This window comes from Lepidochelys kempii, chromosome 12 (genome assembly GCF_965140285.1).
Source record: "Lepidochelys kempii isolate rLepKem1 chromosome 12, rLepKem1.hap1, whole genome shotgun sequence".
Lineage (NCBI taxonomy): Eukaryota > Metazoa > Chordata > Testudines > Cheloniidae > Lepidochelys > Lepidochelys kempii.
Genome location: NC_136391.1, coordinates 4,982,028 through 4,998,916, shown reverse-complemented (window position 1 = coordinate 4,998,916; position 16,889 = coordinate 4,982,028). Strand labels below are relative to the sequence as shown.

The window sequence follows — 16,889 nt, the reverse complement described above, 5'->3', positions numbered from 1 at the left end:
TCTGATGCTAGTCCTACTCCAACGGTACGTCTACAGTATGAAATTATTTCAAAATTATTCTATTCTAATTTTATGAAGCTATTTTATACATTCGGTCTTCTGTGTCCCCACTAAAGCGCGTGAATTCAGCAGATTGCGTCCACAGTACCAAGGCTAGCATTGAATGTCGGAGCGGTGCACTCTGGGTAGCTATCCCACAGTTCCCTCAGTCCCCGCCACCCATTGCAATTCTGGGTTAAGCTCCCAGTACATGATGGGGCAAAAACATTCTCGCGGGTATTTCTGGGTGTGTGTTGTCAGAAAGCTACGGCAGACAATCGTTTCACACCTTTTTGGCGTGCAGACGACATACTGCTTTCAGTAGACGGTGCACCGCTGCTCTCCTGCTACGATGAATCCACCTCTCCAACTCAACTCTGCTCAGCCATCGTGAACCGAGCAGCACAGCTTCCGCCACCAACTCTGCTCTCCCGCTATTGCCGCGCTTCCGAGCTTCTCCATGTTGTCTGTCCTGGGCTCCCACCTCCGTGAAAGCCACAGAGGACAGCCATTTTCAGCTGTTGTTCGGCTACCGTGAACTGAACAGCACAGCTTCCACTGCCACTCTGCTCTCCTACATTTCGTGCCCTTTTTCCAGGATTACCCGTGCAGGCGCCATAGCCATGGAGCCTGATCAGATCTCCGCTGCTGTTTTGACCATTGTAAATACCTCGCGCATTATCCAGCAGTATGTGCAGTACCTGCAAAACCGGGCTAGGAAGCAACGACAGCGCGATTACTATAGTCATGAGGACATGGACACAGACGGCACGGCATGTGGCGATTGGGAGATCATGGTGCTATTGGGCCAGGTTCATGCCGTGGAACGCCGATTCTGGGCCCGGGAAACAAGCACAGACTGGTGGGACCGCATAGTATTGCAAGTACGGGATGATTCCCAATGGCTGAGAAACTTTCGTATGCGTAGGGCCACTTTCATGGAACTTTGTGACTGTCCCCTGCCCTGAAGCGCAAATACACCAAAATGAGAGCAGCCCTCACAGCTGAGAAGTGAGTGGCAATAGCCCTGTGGAAGCTTGCAACACCCGATGGCTACCGGTCAGTCGGGAATCAGTTTGGAGTGGGGAAATCTACTTTGGGGGCTGCTGTGCTGCAAGTAGCCAGTGCAGTCATTGACCAGCTGCTATCAAGGGTAGTGACTTTGGGAAATGTGCAGACCATTGTGGATGGCTTTAATGCGCTGGGGTTGCCTAATTGCGGCGGGGCGATAGACAGAACGCGTATCCCTATCTTGGCCCCGGAACACCGGGGTGGCCAGTACATAAACCACAAGGGGTACTTTTCCATGGTGCTGCAAGCACTGGTGGATCACAAGAGACATTTCACCGATGTCAGCGTGGGATGGCCAGGAAAGCTGTATGACGATTGCATCTTGAGGAACTGTGGTCTGTTTGAACAGCTGCAGGAAGGAACTTACTTCCCATACCAGAAAATTACTGTTGCGGATATTGAAATGCCTATAGTTATCCTCAGGGACCCAGCCTACCCCTTAATTCCATGGCTCATGAAGCCATACACAGGTACCCTGGACAGCAGTAAGGAGCAGTTCAACCTTAGGCTGAGCAAGTGCAGAATGGTGGTAGAATGTGCGTTTGGACGTTTGAAAGCGCGCTGGTGCAGTTTACTGACTTGGTTAGATCTCAGCACAACCAATATTCCAATTGTAATTGCTGCTTGTTGTGTGCTCCACAATATCTGTGAGAGTAAGGGGGAGATGTTTGTGGCGGGTTGGGAGGTTGAGGCAACTCGCCTGCTGGCCAGTTTCGCACAGCCAGACAACAGGGCGAAGAGCACAGCAGGGCCCGCTGCATATCAGAGAAACTTTGAGAGCCAGTTTCATGACTGGCCAGGGTACGGTGTGAGAGTTGTGTTTGTTTCTCTTAAAGTTACCCACCCCATATATATATAAGAATGGTTTTTAAACAATTGTGACTTTATTTCCTTTCATATATATATGAATGCACAAAACATTGAGAGAAATCAGAAGCTAGACGGGGTAAGGAGGGTATTGGGTTAGGGGTGTGGAGGAGGAGGGAAGGACAAGTCCAGAAACCCAATCAAAATTTAGGATATGCCAGCTTTCTGCTGCTTGTGCAATCCTCTGGGGTTGACTGTGTGGGTCCCAGTAGCCTCCCTCGCCCCCCCCCTCGTGTTCTTGGGTGCATGGGTGAGGAGGCTATGGAACTTGGGGACGAGGGAGAGCAGTTATTCAGGAGCTGCAGCAGCAGTCGGTGGTCTTGCTGCCTTTTCCTGCATTAGATCCACCATACAGCGGAGCATGTCAGTTTGCTCCCCCATGAGCTTGACCATAGCATCCTGCCTGCTCTCATCACGCACGTCCCTCCTCTCTTCGTATTCATGTAACGCTTTACGCGACTCCGCAATTGTTCGCCTCCACACATACAACTGAGCCCTATCAGTGCGGGAGGACTGCATGAGCTCAGCAAACCTGTCGTCCCGAGTTTGTTTTTTCCACCTTCTAATCTAGACCAGCCTCTGGGATGGAGTAGATAGGGGCCGCATTGAAACATTTGCACCTGCTGCGGGAGGAGAAAAAGTGAGGGTAGTATTTTAAAAGATGTATTTTAGAGAACAAAGAGGACACTTTCTCAGTGAAACAGGCAATTCATAGTACACAGCATGTGCTCTTTCTGTACAAGGTCTCATTTTGCCTCTTATACTGAAGTGCCTGCTGCTCTGGTGTGAGTAAGCCATCACATGCAGCCAGGCAACAGAATTCAGCTTGCAGGCAGCCTGCAGGCTCTCTGGGAATGATAGCTTCACACAACACCCTCCTCTCCTCATCCATCCATCTCCCTCCCCGCCCCCCCCCCCCAAAACCGCAGGGCTCTGATGAGGCTCTGAGCAGGGATGAGCCCTTTAAACTAAATGTGAATAGCCCAGCGCGGCTGGGTTTCCACCCACCCCCCACTGCATGGCTCTGATCAAGCTCTCACTCACCAGTAGTGCCTTCTCCAGGGTCATGGTCCGGGAGCATGCTTTGGGAGTAGGGGGAGGCTATTGGCTCCAACTTTAAGAATAATTCCTGGCTAGGGGGGAAAACAGATTCCCCACTTGCCTCCTATGCAGTCTCCTCCTCCAAAAACTCATCCTCCTCGCTCCATGCTACTCCCTCCTTGCAGGTGTCCACAAACAGTGGTGGGGTAGTGGTGTTGTCACCCCCTCATAATTGCATGCAGCTCACCGTAGAAGCGGCATGTATGGGGCTGTGACCCAGAGTGCCCGTTTGCCTCCCTGGCTTTTTGGTACGCTTGCCTGAGCGCCTTGATTTTTGTACAACACTGTTCTGTGTCCCTGGAGTAGCCTCTTTCCGTCATAGCCCTGGAGACTTTAGCGTACGTATTTGTGTTTCTTTTTTTGGAACATCATTCTGCCGTAACAGATTCGTCTCCCCAACATGCAGTGAGATCCAGTACCTCCCGTTCGGACCATGCTGGAGCTCATCTGCGAATCCGGGACTGCACAGTCACCTGTGATGGTGGACTCTGCGTGGTCGCCTGTGCTGGTGTACTGTGCTGATGGCGTCATCTGTGCTAATGATGACCAAACAGGAAATTCAAAAGTTCCCAGGGCTTTTACTGCATGCCTGGCTAGTGCATTGGACTTCAGAGTGTTCTCCAGAGCGGTCACAAGGGAGTATTCTGGGGTAGCTCCCGGAGGCCAATATTACCTGTAACCCAGAACTGCGATCTCGATTTTAGTGTGACTCCACTTGCCGAGGGGGAGTACAGAAATCAGGGTAAAGAGCCCTTTAAATCGAAGAGACTGTTTTGGTCGTGTGGACAGAACCAGTTTTATTTTGAGGAAACTCGGCTAATTCCGAAATAACCGCGTACTGTAGACCAGGCCCAAGTCTGAGATGCAGTCTAGCACTTGGTATTGCAGCCAAGGTGGCTGGGGTTGCTCCTGTGAGGAGTGAAGGAGCTCTGTGGGTGCTGGTGGAGTGGCAATGCAGAGAGGCATACACGCTCCTTCTCGAGAGTTTGGGGCCAGAGAGCCTAGGAGATAGACGGGGGGGTATCCGGCAATGAATAGTCTTGTGAGGGGTGGTTTTACTCCTGGAGTTTTGTTAGTGGTGATTGGGGAAGAGTGTCCATGCATTTTGTCACTGCCCAACATGCTCCATGTGGAGGCAAGCAGTTAGGTGGAAACCAGCCCTTCTCCCAGGGGCTGTTGGTGTCCTTCAAGTCTAAGTACTGGCACGTGTTCATGGAGAGAGAGAGAGGACTTGAGTTGCTGCTGTATGTAAATAGTCTGTGTCTTCTGTTGGAGCCTGGAAGTAGCTAATATGCAGAGCAGATGCCTCATGGTCACCAGTCAGCACCGCTGTGCGCTCTACTCTGGGAGAAGTGGTCACCCTGTCAGCCCTCCTGCTTCTGGAAACACCTTTTACATGTTCTGCTCCCCACATAGCTTGACTTGGTGACTTGGAGCTTTTGGTACTGTTCAGAACCTGTGGCTGAATAATCTTTTCATCCCTGCTTTAGCAAATATAAGAAACCTTTGTTTATAGGTAATTTTTGCCTCTTTTCTGACTTGTCAGGTTGAAATTAAGAGAGAACCCATAAATCTTTTCACTTCTGTTATATTTGCAAATATCAGATTTGAAGTAGAGAGGTTATTTTACCTCTGTATTTGACACTGGTGCGACTGCTGCTGGAATCCTGTGTCCAGTTCTGTTGTCCGCAATTCAAGAAGGATGGTGATATATTGGAGGGGGTTCAGAGAAGAGCCATGAGAATGATTAAAGGATTAGCAAACCTGCCTTATAGTGATAGACATAAGGAGCTCAATCTATTTAGTTTAACAAAGAGAAGGTTAAGGGGTGACTTGATCACAATCTGTAGGTACCTACTTGGGTAACAATAATGGGCTCTTCAGTCTAGCAGAGAAAAGTCTAACACTATTCAGTGGCTAGTAGTTGAAGCTAGACAAATTCAGACTGGAAATAAGATGTACACTTTTAACAGGTGAGAGTAATTAACCATTGGAACAGCTTACTTAGGGTTGTGGTGGAGTCTCCATCAGTGACAATTTTTAAATCAAGATGGATGTTTTTCTAAAAGATCTGCTCTGGGAATTATGTTGGGGCAGGTCTCTGACCTGTGTTATATAGGAGGTAAGACTAGATAATCATGGTCCCTTCTGGCCTTGGAATCTATGAATGTGGAGGAGGAAGCTGAGCACTACCGTTATCTCCATTGCTGCATATCTGAGAAACTGCTTCTGACTGCAGCCCTGCCTTAGTGCAAGGCCCAGCAATTCCCCTGGGAATTGTACAGGGTGTTTAATGCTCAACTCCACAGCTCTGGCTGGAAAGGAGGGGTAGCCTCAGGCCAGACCACAGCAATATTAAAGCACCACAGCTTCCAAATCAAAAATTTGTCTTGAACTGAAGCTTTATCCAGTGGCTTCTTAGTGGAGTCCTGCAGTGATGTGAGGGAGAAGCAAAGGAAAAGGGGGCTGCTTTTGTGAAGCTTAATGCACTAAAACTGATGGAAAAGAGAGTCTGAGAACACTCAGACTCTGATCTGAATCTTTGCCAAACCACAGGGTCCAGATAGAGGGAGAAGGGGAGACTCTGTTAAATAAATGATGAAGTGAGCTGTAGCTCACGAAAGCTTATGCTCAAATAAATTTGTTAGTTTCTAAGGTGTCACAAGTTCTCCTTTTCTTTTTGTTAAATAACAGGTCGCTAAGTCCAGGGCCAGAGCTGAGATTTACTGAAATGTAGTAACGTTTTGTAGCATGTTAAGTCTGTAGGCGCATGTGGGGAAAAATCCTTTGTCTTTTTAATTCTAATATTTTTTCCCCCCACAGGTATAGCCTTTACAGACCTCCCTGTAAGTACAACTATTTTCAGTATTTTAACTAGGGTTGCAAGTGAAAGGGAGGGGGACAGTAACTGGGATGTGTGATGTCTTCTGTTTAATGACACGTTAAAGGGGTAGCACATATTCCTGAATGATATATGTTTCCCGTCTGCCTCTGTTGCATTGGGATGAGGGTGCTCCCTTTTATGGGACTGCACAGTCTCATCACCAGATGTGTGGTCGTTCACAAGATCCTCATTAAGAATAGTTACCTCTCCTGGAACTGCAGCATGAATTCCTACTTTATTACACCTTAAATGGCTGTCTCCTAAGAGCAGCCTTGTCTGCAGGGAGCACTATGTAGTGTTCACTTGAGACTCAGCGTATGATAATGCGCTTTAGCATCTCAAACCTTGTTAACAGAAAGCACACTTGCTTGTTTGGTGTTACTGCTTCTAAACTCCCCTTGCTCCCATCTGAATACTGCAGCAAAGGGTCTTTCCCTTTCCAAGGTAGCGATTAGAGATTGAGAATACAGACTAACACGGCTGTTACTCTGAAACCTGTCAGAAATGCTCAATTGTTCCTTCGTTTTTAGGTCCCCTTATCCGCCATCACCTATGTACTCATTACAGCTCCGCTAGCTGTTGGCAAGTCCTGCACACACCCTCTGTAACCAGCCATAGGGAATGCTACTGCGAAGATGTGCTGAGCTCCGCTCTCTAGGGTTTGATAGTCACTTCTTGGCTCTGCCAGCCTGAAATGTGTCAAGCTGCTCTCAAATCAGGAGCTTCCACATGGCGTTGCACTTAACTGCACCAGAGACAGTGAAAAGTAGTTGTGAGATTATAAGAAGATGGCTGTCTCAATGATTGACAAGGAGTCCAAACTTTGTGGGCATCCTACATGAGCCAAAATTTTCTGCTTGCTCGTTGAATATGCTGTTCGTCTATAATGCTTCAAACATGCAGGTCAGGAAGGAATTTTCCTTCATGCGTGGGTAGGGCCAGTGGGTTGTATTCCACTCTATCCTGAGATTGCAGGGAGTGTGGCTGGACTTCGGGCATTCTCCATGTGCAGCAATAATAAGGTTAAATACTCCCCCTGCAGTCCTCAATAGATGTGCAGTTATATAGATAGGTTTCAGAGTAGCAGCCGTGTTAGTCTGTATTCGCAAAAAGAAAAGGAGTACTTGTGGCACTTTAGAGACTAACCAATTTATTTGAGCATAAGCTTTTGTGAGCTACAGCTCACTTCATCGGATGCATTCAATGGAAAATACAGTGAGGAGATTTATATACACACAGAACATGAAAAAATCGGTATCATACACACTGTAAGGAGAGTGATCACTTAAGATGAGCTATTACCAGCAGGAGAGCGGGGGGGGGAGAAAACATTTTGTAGTGATAATCAAGGTGGGCCATTTCCAGCAGTTAACAGGAACAGCCGAGGAGCAGTGGGAGGGTGGGGGAAGTAAACATGGGGAAATAGTTTTACTTTGTGTAATGAAACAAATTGACAGAGCCAGAAGAGTACCCAGAAGTCACCTACTACAGGACAGGCCCAACAAAGATAATAACAGAACGCCACTAGCCATCACCTTCAGCCCCCAACTAAAACCTCTCCAACGCATCATCAAGGATCTACAACCTATCCTGAAGGACGACCCATAAGTCTCACAAATCTTGGGAGACAGGCCAGTCCTTGCTTACAGACAGCCCCCCCAACCTGAAGCAAATACTCACCAGCAACCAAACTCCACACAACAGAACCACTAACCCAGGAACCTATCCTTGCAACAAAGCCCATTGCCAACTGTGTCCACATATCTATTCAGGGGACACCATCATAGGGCTTAATCACACAGCCACACTATCAGAGGCTCGTTCACCTGCACATTTACCAATGTGATATATGCCATCCTGTGCCAGCAATGCCCCTCTGCCATTTACATTGGTCAAACTGGACAGTCTCTGCGTAAAAGAATAAATGGACACAAATCAGATGTCAAGAATTATAACATTCATAAACCAGTCGGAGAACACTTCAATCTCTCTGGTCACTCGATTTCAGACCTAAAGGTCGCAATATTAGAACAAAAAGACTTCAAAAACAGTTTCCAACGAGAGACTGCTGAATTGGAATTAATTTGCAAACTGGATACAATTAACTTAGGCTTGAATAGAAACTGGGAGTGGATGTGTCATTACACAAAGTAAAACTATTTCCCCCACCCCCACTGTTCCTCGGAGGTTCCTGTTAACTGCTGGAAATGGCCCACCTTGATTATCACTACAAAAGGTCCCCCATTCCTCCTCTTCCCCCCCCCCCCGCTCTCCTGCAGGTAATAGCTCATCTTAAGTGATCACTCTCCTTCCAGTGTGCATGAGACCCATTTTTTCATGTTCTGTGTGTATATAAATCTCCCCACTGTATTTTCCACTGAATGCATCCGATGAAGTGAGCTGTAGCTCACGAAAGCTTATGCTCAAATAAATTGTTTAGTCTCTAAGGTGTCACTAGTACTCCTTTTATAGATTAACGCCCGTGTTCAGCAAGGTGCAGCCTCGGTTCTGAGAGCTGCCTTTCAGTTTAGGCTCACAACTCTTAGGGTGTCAGCTGAACAAGTCCTGTGGTGACACTCCAGAGTGTTCAGTACAATGTATGCAATAATGGCTAACAGTGAGGGTATTTCCTGGCCATTATTGCTCTTATAGGTCTAACAGAACATTTCCCTCTAGTCTTTTTGCCCTGGCACCCAGATCTCTGTGGTGCTGCTCATGTGATGTTTTGTGTAGAGCATCGGTCTCTTCCAGGAAGCTAGTGCACAGGACAGGACTCAGTGGGAAAGCAGGACTTCGTTGTGAGCACTGTTAGGGTTTGGCCTTGTGGATCTCACACCGTTGAGTACAAACAAGACTGGAAATGCTGCAGACAGCCAGTGTCGCTTTCTTCAATGTGTGAATGCACTGGCTCTTCCCACAGCCTCATACCGCCAGTGCACCGAAGGCATGTCAGCCCCAGCGTGCCACGCTGTATACTAGTGATATCTTCCCCTCTGCCTGGGCCTGTCCCCGCTCTTCAACAAAGCGCGGAATGAAGGAATGCAGCGGTCCATGCTCCCTCGCCATAGGGGTGCTGAGCATGTTACCAGAGACCCCAGTTCCTGCCTGGTAACTAGAGCAGAAGTGATTCTCACGCCCCCTCGAAAGCCCATTTGGCAATGAAGTGTACCCGTCCAGTTATGGAGCTGGCAAGGGGCAGAGAAATGCTGCAGAGCCCAAGACTTTGTATCAGCACTTCCTCAGGAGAGGCAAAGGAAAATGGGTTTCTCTGTCAGGGACTGACAGCAGGCAGGTCTTTCCCATCCAGGTCCTTCCTCCTTCGCAGCCACAGACACCCGTGATGGCAGCAGGCTGCTGCTTGCAATTTGCTGTCTGGATGTTGTTTTATATCTGCTGACTGGTAGCTTGCCCGGACCTTCGACCTCACAGTCCCTGTGCTGCCAGCCTCATCCCCTGTCCTCCCTTTCCCATCCCGATTCATGCCCCACAAAGTCTCTTCTTCCTTCCTTCCTTCCTTCCTTCTCTCCCTCCCCCCACTCCGTTGCTCCTGTTTACTCACCACCTCCTGTTGTCCCCTTCCCCTAGCTCTCCCCAGAGTCAAACAAACAGAGATAACAGGCTGTCTGGCCTCTCTGCTGCTGCTTGATACCTTTTCCCACTCATTGCCTGGGTCTCTTTAGGGGCATAGACCACATCTTCCTCTGTTTCTTAAAGCAGTGTCCCGGAGGTTTGGTCTCTGATCCTGACTGGTGCCCTTGGGTTGCACAGCAACATTAGGACTGATCAAGACACTCTTTAGGAATGATAGTAGACCTCAGATATCATAGTGCTTAGCATCAATACAGCTTCCAAGTGCTTTAGACCTTAGGTAATGTTTATGCATTAATATAGCAAGGAAGACGCATTCAGATTAGTTGAAACACAACGTGCATTCATTGTAAGGTACAGCAAAGAGAACATAAAGTATAAAAGATGTTAAATATTAACTGCATTCTTCACATCCTTCACCAGGGCTGTGAAAACTCTGTTCTAGAAGTTTTGCTGTAAAAGGGAATGAAAATAATGAAGATCTTCAGAAATCTTAACTGAGTGAGCCTTGTAGGATCCAAGGGCCTTGGACCCTAATAGGGCTTGTCCTGTTCCCTTGAAATGGGATTTCTCTTTTGACCACACACATGGTGGTCTGATATTTCTCTTGGACACTGGGTGTGAAGGTTTCCCCCTCCATTTGTGGCCTATTCTGCTTGAAGCAAATTTTCTAGAGAACACCAACAAGACAGGCAATAAGCAGCACTTCCTTGACCAGTTGTAGGGAAGTTGTGGGGGCTGAATTCACAAGTGGGGTGACTCTGACTTCAGTGAGCTTACACCAGAAATTTAAGTTGGTCCTTCAGCCCATTACCTGTCGGGGAACAGTTTCCTTACAGAGAGTTCAAAACCAATTTCTTTTCTTTTACTGTAAGGGTGGGCAACCTTTTATGTATCAGGAGCCACTGACGCACCAAAAAAAATCAATGGCGGGCCACACACCTGTTCAACTCACCTGCTCAGGGGGGCGCAGAGGCTTGGGGCTTCCCCTCCAGTGGGGTGAGCCGGTGCTCAAGGCTCCAGCCCCACGGAGGTGGCACCAAGACTCAGGGCTTCCCCCCCTGCGGTGCAGGGAGCCAGTGCTCGCGGCTCCAGCCCTGCTGTGAGGCATTGAGGCTCAGGGCTTAGAATATCAGGGTTGGAAGGGACCCCTGAAGGTCATCTAGTCCAACCCCCTGCTCGAAGCAGGACCAATTCCCAGTTAAATCATCCCAGCCAGGGCTTTGTCAAGCCTGACCTTAAAAACCTCTAAGGAAGGAGATTCTACCACCTCCCTAGGTAACGCATTCCAGTGTTTCACCACCCTCCTAGTGAAAAAGTTTTTCCTAATATCCAATCTAAACCTCCCCCACTGCAACTTGAGACCATTACTCCTCGTTCTGTCATCTGCTACCATTGAGAACAGCCTAGAGCCATCCTCTTTGGAACCCCCTTTCAGGTAGTTGAAAGCAGCTATCAAATCCCCCCTCATTCTTCTCTTCTGCAGGCTAAACAATCCCAGCTCCCTCAGCCTCTCCTCATAACTCATGTGTTCTAGACCCCTAATCATTTTTGTTGCCCTTCGCTGGACTCTCTCCAATTTATCCACATCCTTCTTGTAGTGTGGGGCCCAAAACTGGACACAGTACTCCAGATGAGGCCTCACCAATGTCGAATAGAGGGGAACGATCACGTCCCTCGATCTGCTCGCTATGCCCCTACTTATACATCCCAAAATGCCATTGGCCTTCTTGGCAACAAGGGCACACTGCTGACTCATATCCAGCTTCTCGTCCACTGTCACCCCTAGGTCCTTTTCCGCAGAACTGCTGCCTAGTCATTTGGTCCCTAGTCTGTAGCGGTGCATTGGATTCTTCCATCCTAAGTGCAGGACCCTGCACTTATCCTTATTGAACCTCATCAGATTTCTTTTGGCCCAATCCTCCAATTTGTCTAGGTCCTTCTGTATCCTATCCCTGCCCTCCAGCGTATCTACCACTCCTCCCAGTTTAGTATCATCCGCAAATTTGCTGAGAGTGCAATCCAAACCATCCTCCAGATCATTTATGAAGATATTGAACAAAACCGGCCCCAGGACCGACCCTTGGGGCACTCCACTTGATACCGGCTGCCAACTAGACATGGAGCCATTGATCACTACCCGTTGAGCCCGACAATCTAGCCAGCTTTCTACCCACCTTATAGTGCATTCATCCAGCCCATACTTCCTTAACTTGCTGACAAGAATACTGTGGGAGACCGTGTCAAAAGCTTTGCTAAAGTCAAGAAACAATACATCCACTGCTTTCCCTTCATCCACAGAACCAGTAATCTCATCATAAAAGGCGATTAGATTAGTCAGGCATGACCTTCCCTTGGTGAATCCATGCTTCCCGCCAGCAGCCCCGGGGAGCGACGAGGCTTGGGGCTTCCCTCTTGTGGCTCCAGCCCCGAGGGTGGGAAGCCCCGAGCTTCGGGCCCCTCACGGGGCTGGAGCTGCAAACGCCGGCTCGCCCTCTGCGCCCACCCCCTGGTGGGTGAGTTGAACATGTGTGGCCTGCAGGCTGAATGAAAATGAGCAAGGGGCTGGATCCGGCCTGTGGGCAGTAGGTTCCCCACCCCTGCTTTACTGGTACCAATGGGCCTTGGGTAAAATACACAGCCCCTAGCAGCACTGCTTATAGGTTAGGTGGTGAGTGCTGATTTTCCAATCTGAAGAAGTGTAAATGGAGACACTCTGCTCAAAAATTGCATTTCTCTGAAAATGTTTATCTACATTAGAGTGTTATCACTGAAAAGTTAGCCAGAAATGACTTCAACAGGGAACAGGTTTAAGTGAATAAAAAAATAAGCCACTTTTAAAGTGAGATGAGCATCCATGCAGGGGTTTGCATTGGATTGCATCCGTTTAAACTTACACAGTGCAACTTTCTCATGCATCCAGGTCCAGACAGTGTCAGAGAGTCTTGCCTTTCCTGAAAAGACTTGCATAAATATCAACGGGAGAGCAGAAAAGCCCTTGCATATTTTTCAGGGCATGTTTTTAATGTCAGGCAATACTGTTTAAAGGGGGCTATATTTTTAAGTGTTTAAATCAGGATTGGATGCTTTTCTGAACAATATGCTCTGGGAATTATTTGGGGGAAGTTCTATGGGCTGTGTTATACAGGCGATCAGGTGTGGTTCTGTCTGACCTCAGAATCTTTGAATATAGCAGAAATGGGAATTGTTTGAAAAATGTAGTCAGTTTAAAAAATTCGTATCGTCAGTACCCCTTTAATATCTGCCCCCAGTTATGCCTATGCCCTGATGAGAGTTGAGGCAGCCAGTTGTGCAAACAGGGTCCTAAAAGTGCAGATCAGCTCCACAAAGTGACCTGCTCCCTATGTGCTGCAGAGTCCTATCTGCCATCTGCCAAAGGTTTTGCTAGTTTGACTTTCATTAACTTTGAAAGTCAAAGTTTTCAGTACGTTTTCCAGTACGTTTTCAGTGGGTGTGAAGCCAGGCTGCTCTCAGGGAAGATGATGGCCCCTTAATCGCTATGCTAGGAACATGCAGAGAATGAGGCTGTGGGAGAGGAGACAGCAGCGAGGGGAACTGTGTTAGGAAACTAAGTGGGGTCTGTGGACTGTGGAGCGCAGGAGGTAGACTGGGGGAGCAGGGGATGTGGCGTGACCGAGGGAAATATGAATGGAGAGAATGTTCAAATGAATGCAGGAGGTAGGTGGGGAAGAGGAGACAGTGGGGGGAGCATTGAGGGAGAACGCAAGGCCGGATAGGTAGCTGCCCCACTCAGTAGGGACGGGGTAGAATGGTAGCTCCCTGCACCCCGTAGGATCAGAGAGTGTAAGTGACGATTGCTCCGATCAGCGAACAAGGAGGCTACGGTTTGTGTGCAAGAGAGGCTGCATTGTGACCACTTTCCAAGGGGGGACTGGCAGCTTCTGCTGACGGTGAAGAAATCTGAAGGAAAAACCACTGTGACATATTGTTTTTAATGGGTTGGGATTTTTTGGGTCTGACTTATGGCCTTGGGCTGGCCGTACTGAAACAGGTTGGAGGCCCGATGCAGAGACTGACAAGATGGTAGTGTCTGTTGGAGGCTTTTCCTTATTGCCAGTTCTGTTTGAAGGGGAGGGGGATCTCTAACTCCACTCCTTAAATACCACAATTCCCCCCTGGGCCATCTCCTCGCTGTGCTGTGGTGCACACTCATAGCAGCCGCTAGTGATAAGGCACTGGGTGGTGTGAGCTGCATCTGAATTAGCCCACCCACGTAACCCACCAGTTGTTCTTGCTCAGGGATATGATACAAAGGAGATGCTGAGTCAGTGATGCAGCCAGCTTCGTTTCCTCCTTTCCTTTCCCAGCCTGGGGGGTGGGGGGAGGAGAAGGGGAGGAAATTAGTGTTATGTGGAGCAGCTGCTTCCACTTCGTTTTGGCATTTCAAACTCCAGAAACGTACAGTGCCAGCCGTTCATATCTCAGTCGACTCAACAGCAGCTAAATGCAGATCTTTTGGTGAAGAAAAGCATGCTCCAGTTCACTAGACTTGAAATGCCAGCTTTGCTGGGAGGTTCTTTGGGGAAGGGAGAAGTCGCACTGTTTCATCTGCCCAACATACCTAGTGCTTTTGAAACCTTAGAGCAGAAGGAAAGAGTCCAAAGGAGTTCTTCAGTCACAGAATCCAGTGAGGTTGCTTAGCTGTGGAGAGTGAAGCCTGGACCATCAGGCTGCTCTCAGGCACTGACATTACCTTGGGACAGATCCCTAGCCGTGTCCTGAGAGGTGTTGCACCAGCATCTACTGCTGTTCTGTTTTATTATATCTCACATGGCAGCTGGAAAGTGTGGCCCACCATTTAGCACTCATTAACAAGTGCATGAAACTAAACAAGCCAGAGTTCTGGCTCTTCCTCTCTCTGTGACCGGGCAGGATTTCAGGAGCCTCGAAGTGGCAAGTAATCAGTGTGGCCACCTCTCGGAAATTCCACTCTGCCTTTATTCGTTTTAACTCATAACAGGAGGTGGCATCCCTGGCTCCAGCATAGGCTCCCATATGGTCAGGCTGGAAGGAACTGCTTGGCACGTGTCGTCCAGTGTCATGTATCAAAGAGAGGACCCGTGGCCGTCTCTGCAATAAAGTTCTCACCTATCCTTGAACTTTTCTGACTGTCGCTAGTTACTGAGCTGTGTTTCTCTGTGTGATAGCGCTCGGGCAGGAAGTTCAGTTTTTCCCTTAGGAACTTGGGCCCATTTTGCTCCTTGTTTTACCATGATGGGGCCCTGATGTGAATAGTTAGCTACAAGGCAACAGAATAAAGCAGGGAGATATATTTACTGTCAGTGGTTCCCAAACCGTGGGCCTCAGATCACCACTGGTTCCTGGCACGCTTGCTGGTGGTCTGTGGACAGTGGTCTGGTCACATGATGCCACCGTTGCTCCTTGTTTCCAGTGACTGTATCACACTGACTCCTCCTAGCTTCCTGCCTAAGCGATTGCTGTAGGTGCCCCACGGATGTGATCATGAACTGGAGAAGTGGCCAGGAGACTCTCTAAGATGTCGTCCACACAATGAAATATTTGGCGAGGCCTTGCTCTGCGTGTTGTCTCCCCTCATTCTTCCACATGCCATGGAGATTGGATACCTCACAGCACCATTTTGAGAATCTCCAAAGGTTTTGATTGGGTCAGGATTGGTATGGGGCTAACTTAAATGGCATTCATTTGCTTGTACTGTGTACAGTGATCATCTCCCCAAACTTGAATCACATCGTCTCAACCCTCCAGGAGCTCTGAATGATGTGTTGGTTGATATTTGGAGAGACTGTCACATTGGCATAGCCACTTGGAAATGAAATTGAACCCAGGTAGTGAACTTGCTGGTTTGGTTGGCATCATTGGCGAGCTGAGTCAACTACAGGACCCTCTTACTACCCCACCTGCTGTGCTGGACAGCCCTTGTCGCGGGGCTGATTGAGGGGGTCCTGCATCCTTCCCCTTTTGCCCAGAGGTGCAAGATGTTTGGATAGCAGCTATCTGTCAGGGTGTGGGGAAATGAAGGTGAAAGGGTTCCCTAGAATAGAGAGCTGGAGAGCCTGTCTGGACCAGGTCTAGTCTAGTTGGGTTAGTTGTGGTAAAGGGGAGTCCTCTTCCAAGATGCTGGCATGGGAGCTCTCCCATCTGTTGGGTAACTTGTAGTCACCTTACTAATGCAAACACTTGTCTTTCAGTCTTTGTAACTGTCCCGGCTCCTGCATTGTGGTAGAGATCACACAACCCTCTGGAAGAATAGATTGACAGGTCACACATGCTAGTTGTGACATAGATCTCAGTCCTTCGGGAAGGCAGCCCAATGTGCTGGTTTCATGCCACGAGCAGCAGGAACTGGGCTCTTGAGCCTGGAGGCTGTCACCAACCTAGAGCAGCCATAGTTGCCTCTTGCCCCTTTTATTACAAGTCATGGTTTTAAAAACTAGCTTCCCCTGCCCTTGGAGCCCATCCCTGAGGGCCAGAGACAAACCCATGTGCTCCTCTTGGAGCCCATGGGAAAGGGTTGGGAAGCATTAATGTGACTTTCTTTCTTTTTTGCAGTCAAATCTCTATCCCACTGTGGGGCTGCAGACACCAGGAGAAATCGTAGACGCCAACTTCGGGCAGCAGCCGTTCGTGTTTGACATTGAGGACTACATGAGGGAGTGGCGAGCAAAGATTCAGGGCACCATTAAGCGGTTTCCCATAGGAGACAGACTAGGCGAGTGGCAAGCAATGCTGCAGAAGTGAGTCTCTGCTGCAGTCTTTCTTTCTTCTACTTTTCTTGGCTTAGACGTAGCACCAGTCTGACACATACTGCAGAATGAGCAATGGTAACGTGAATTCTGTTGTGCTCCCTTACACTGTGTGATGATACTTTGTGCCACAGTCCAGGGAGGCCGTCTTAGTATTTAGAGGCAGGCTCTTGAAAGCATCACTAAGCGTTCTCTTGGTGAAGATCCGAAACCTGATCTGCCATTCCTGCCCTGCTCAGGATGAAACCCTTTTCCGCTCCGATCTTTAGGAGATATGTCAGGGTGAGGAGATTAAGGGATTGGTGTAAACAGAGTTGAAGGCCTTGTCTACACTTAAAATTTAAGTCAACGTCACTATGGTGCTCAAGGGTGGGAAAAAGCCACACCCCTGAGTGCTGGAGCTAATCTGATCAATCCCTCAGTGTAGGCACAGCTTGGTTGATGGCAGCATGCTTAGGTGTGGGTGCACTAAAAAGCTAGGTTGACCCTAACTGAATGTTAACCGTAGCATTTCAAGTGCAGACAAGCTTCTGTCAGGTAGGTAGGCGGTGTTCCTACAGTGATGGGAAAAC

At 48.6% G+C, this 16,889-nt stretch overlaps 1 protein-coding gene across 2 annotated transcripts in view; it reads left to right on the top strand.

Moving 5' to 3' along the window:
- RANBP10 (RAN binding protein 10) overlaps positions 1-16,889 on the top strand; it is a 162,796-nt gene that overhangs the window by 126,597 nt on the left and 19,310 nt on the right. For both annotated transcript variants that reach the window (XM_073307234.2, XM_073307235.1), the window contains 2 exons: positions 5,902-5,924; positions 16,124-16,308. In XM_073307234.2, the coding sequence (XP_073163335.1) occupies positions 5,902-5,924; positions 16,124-16,308 (208 nt within the window). The remainder of the gene's footprint in view (positions 1-5,901; positions 5,925-16,123; positions 16,309-16,889) is intronic.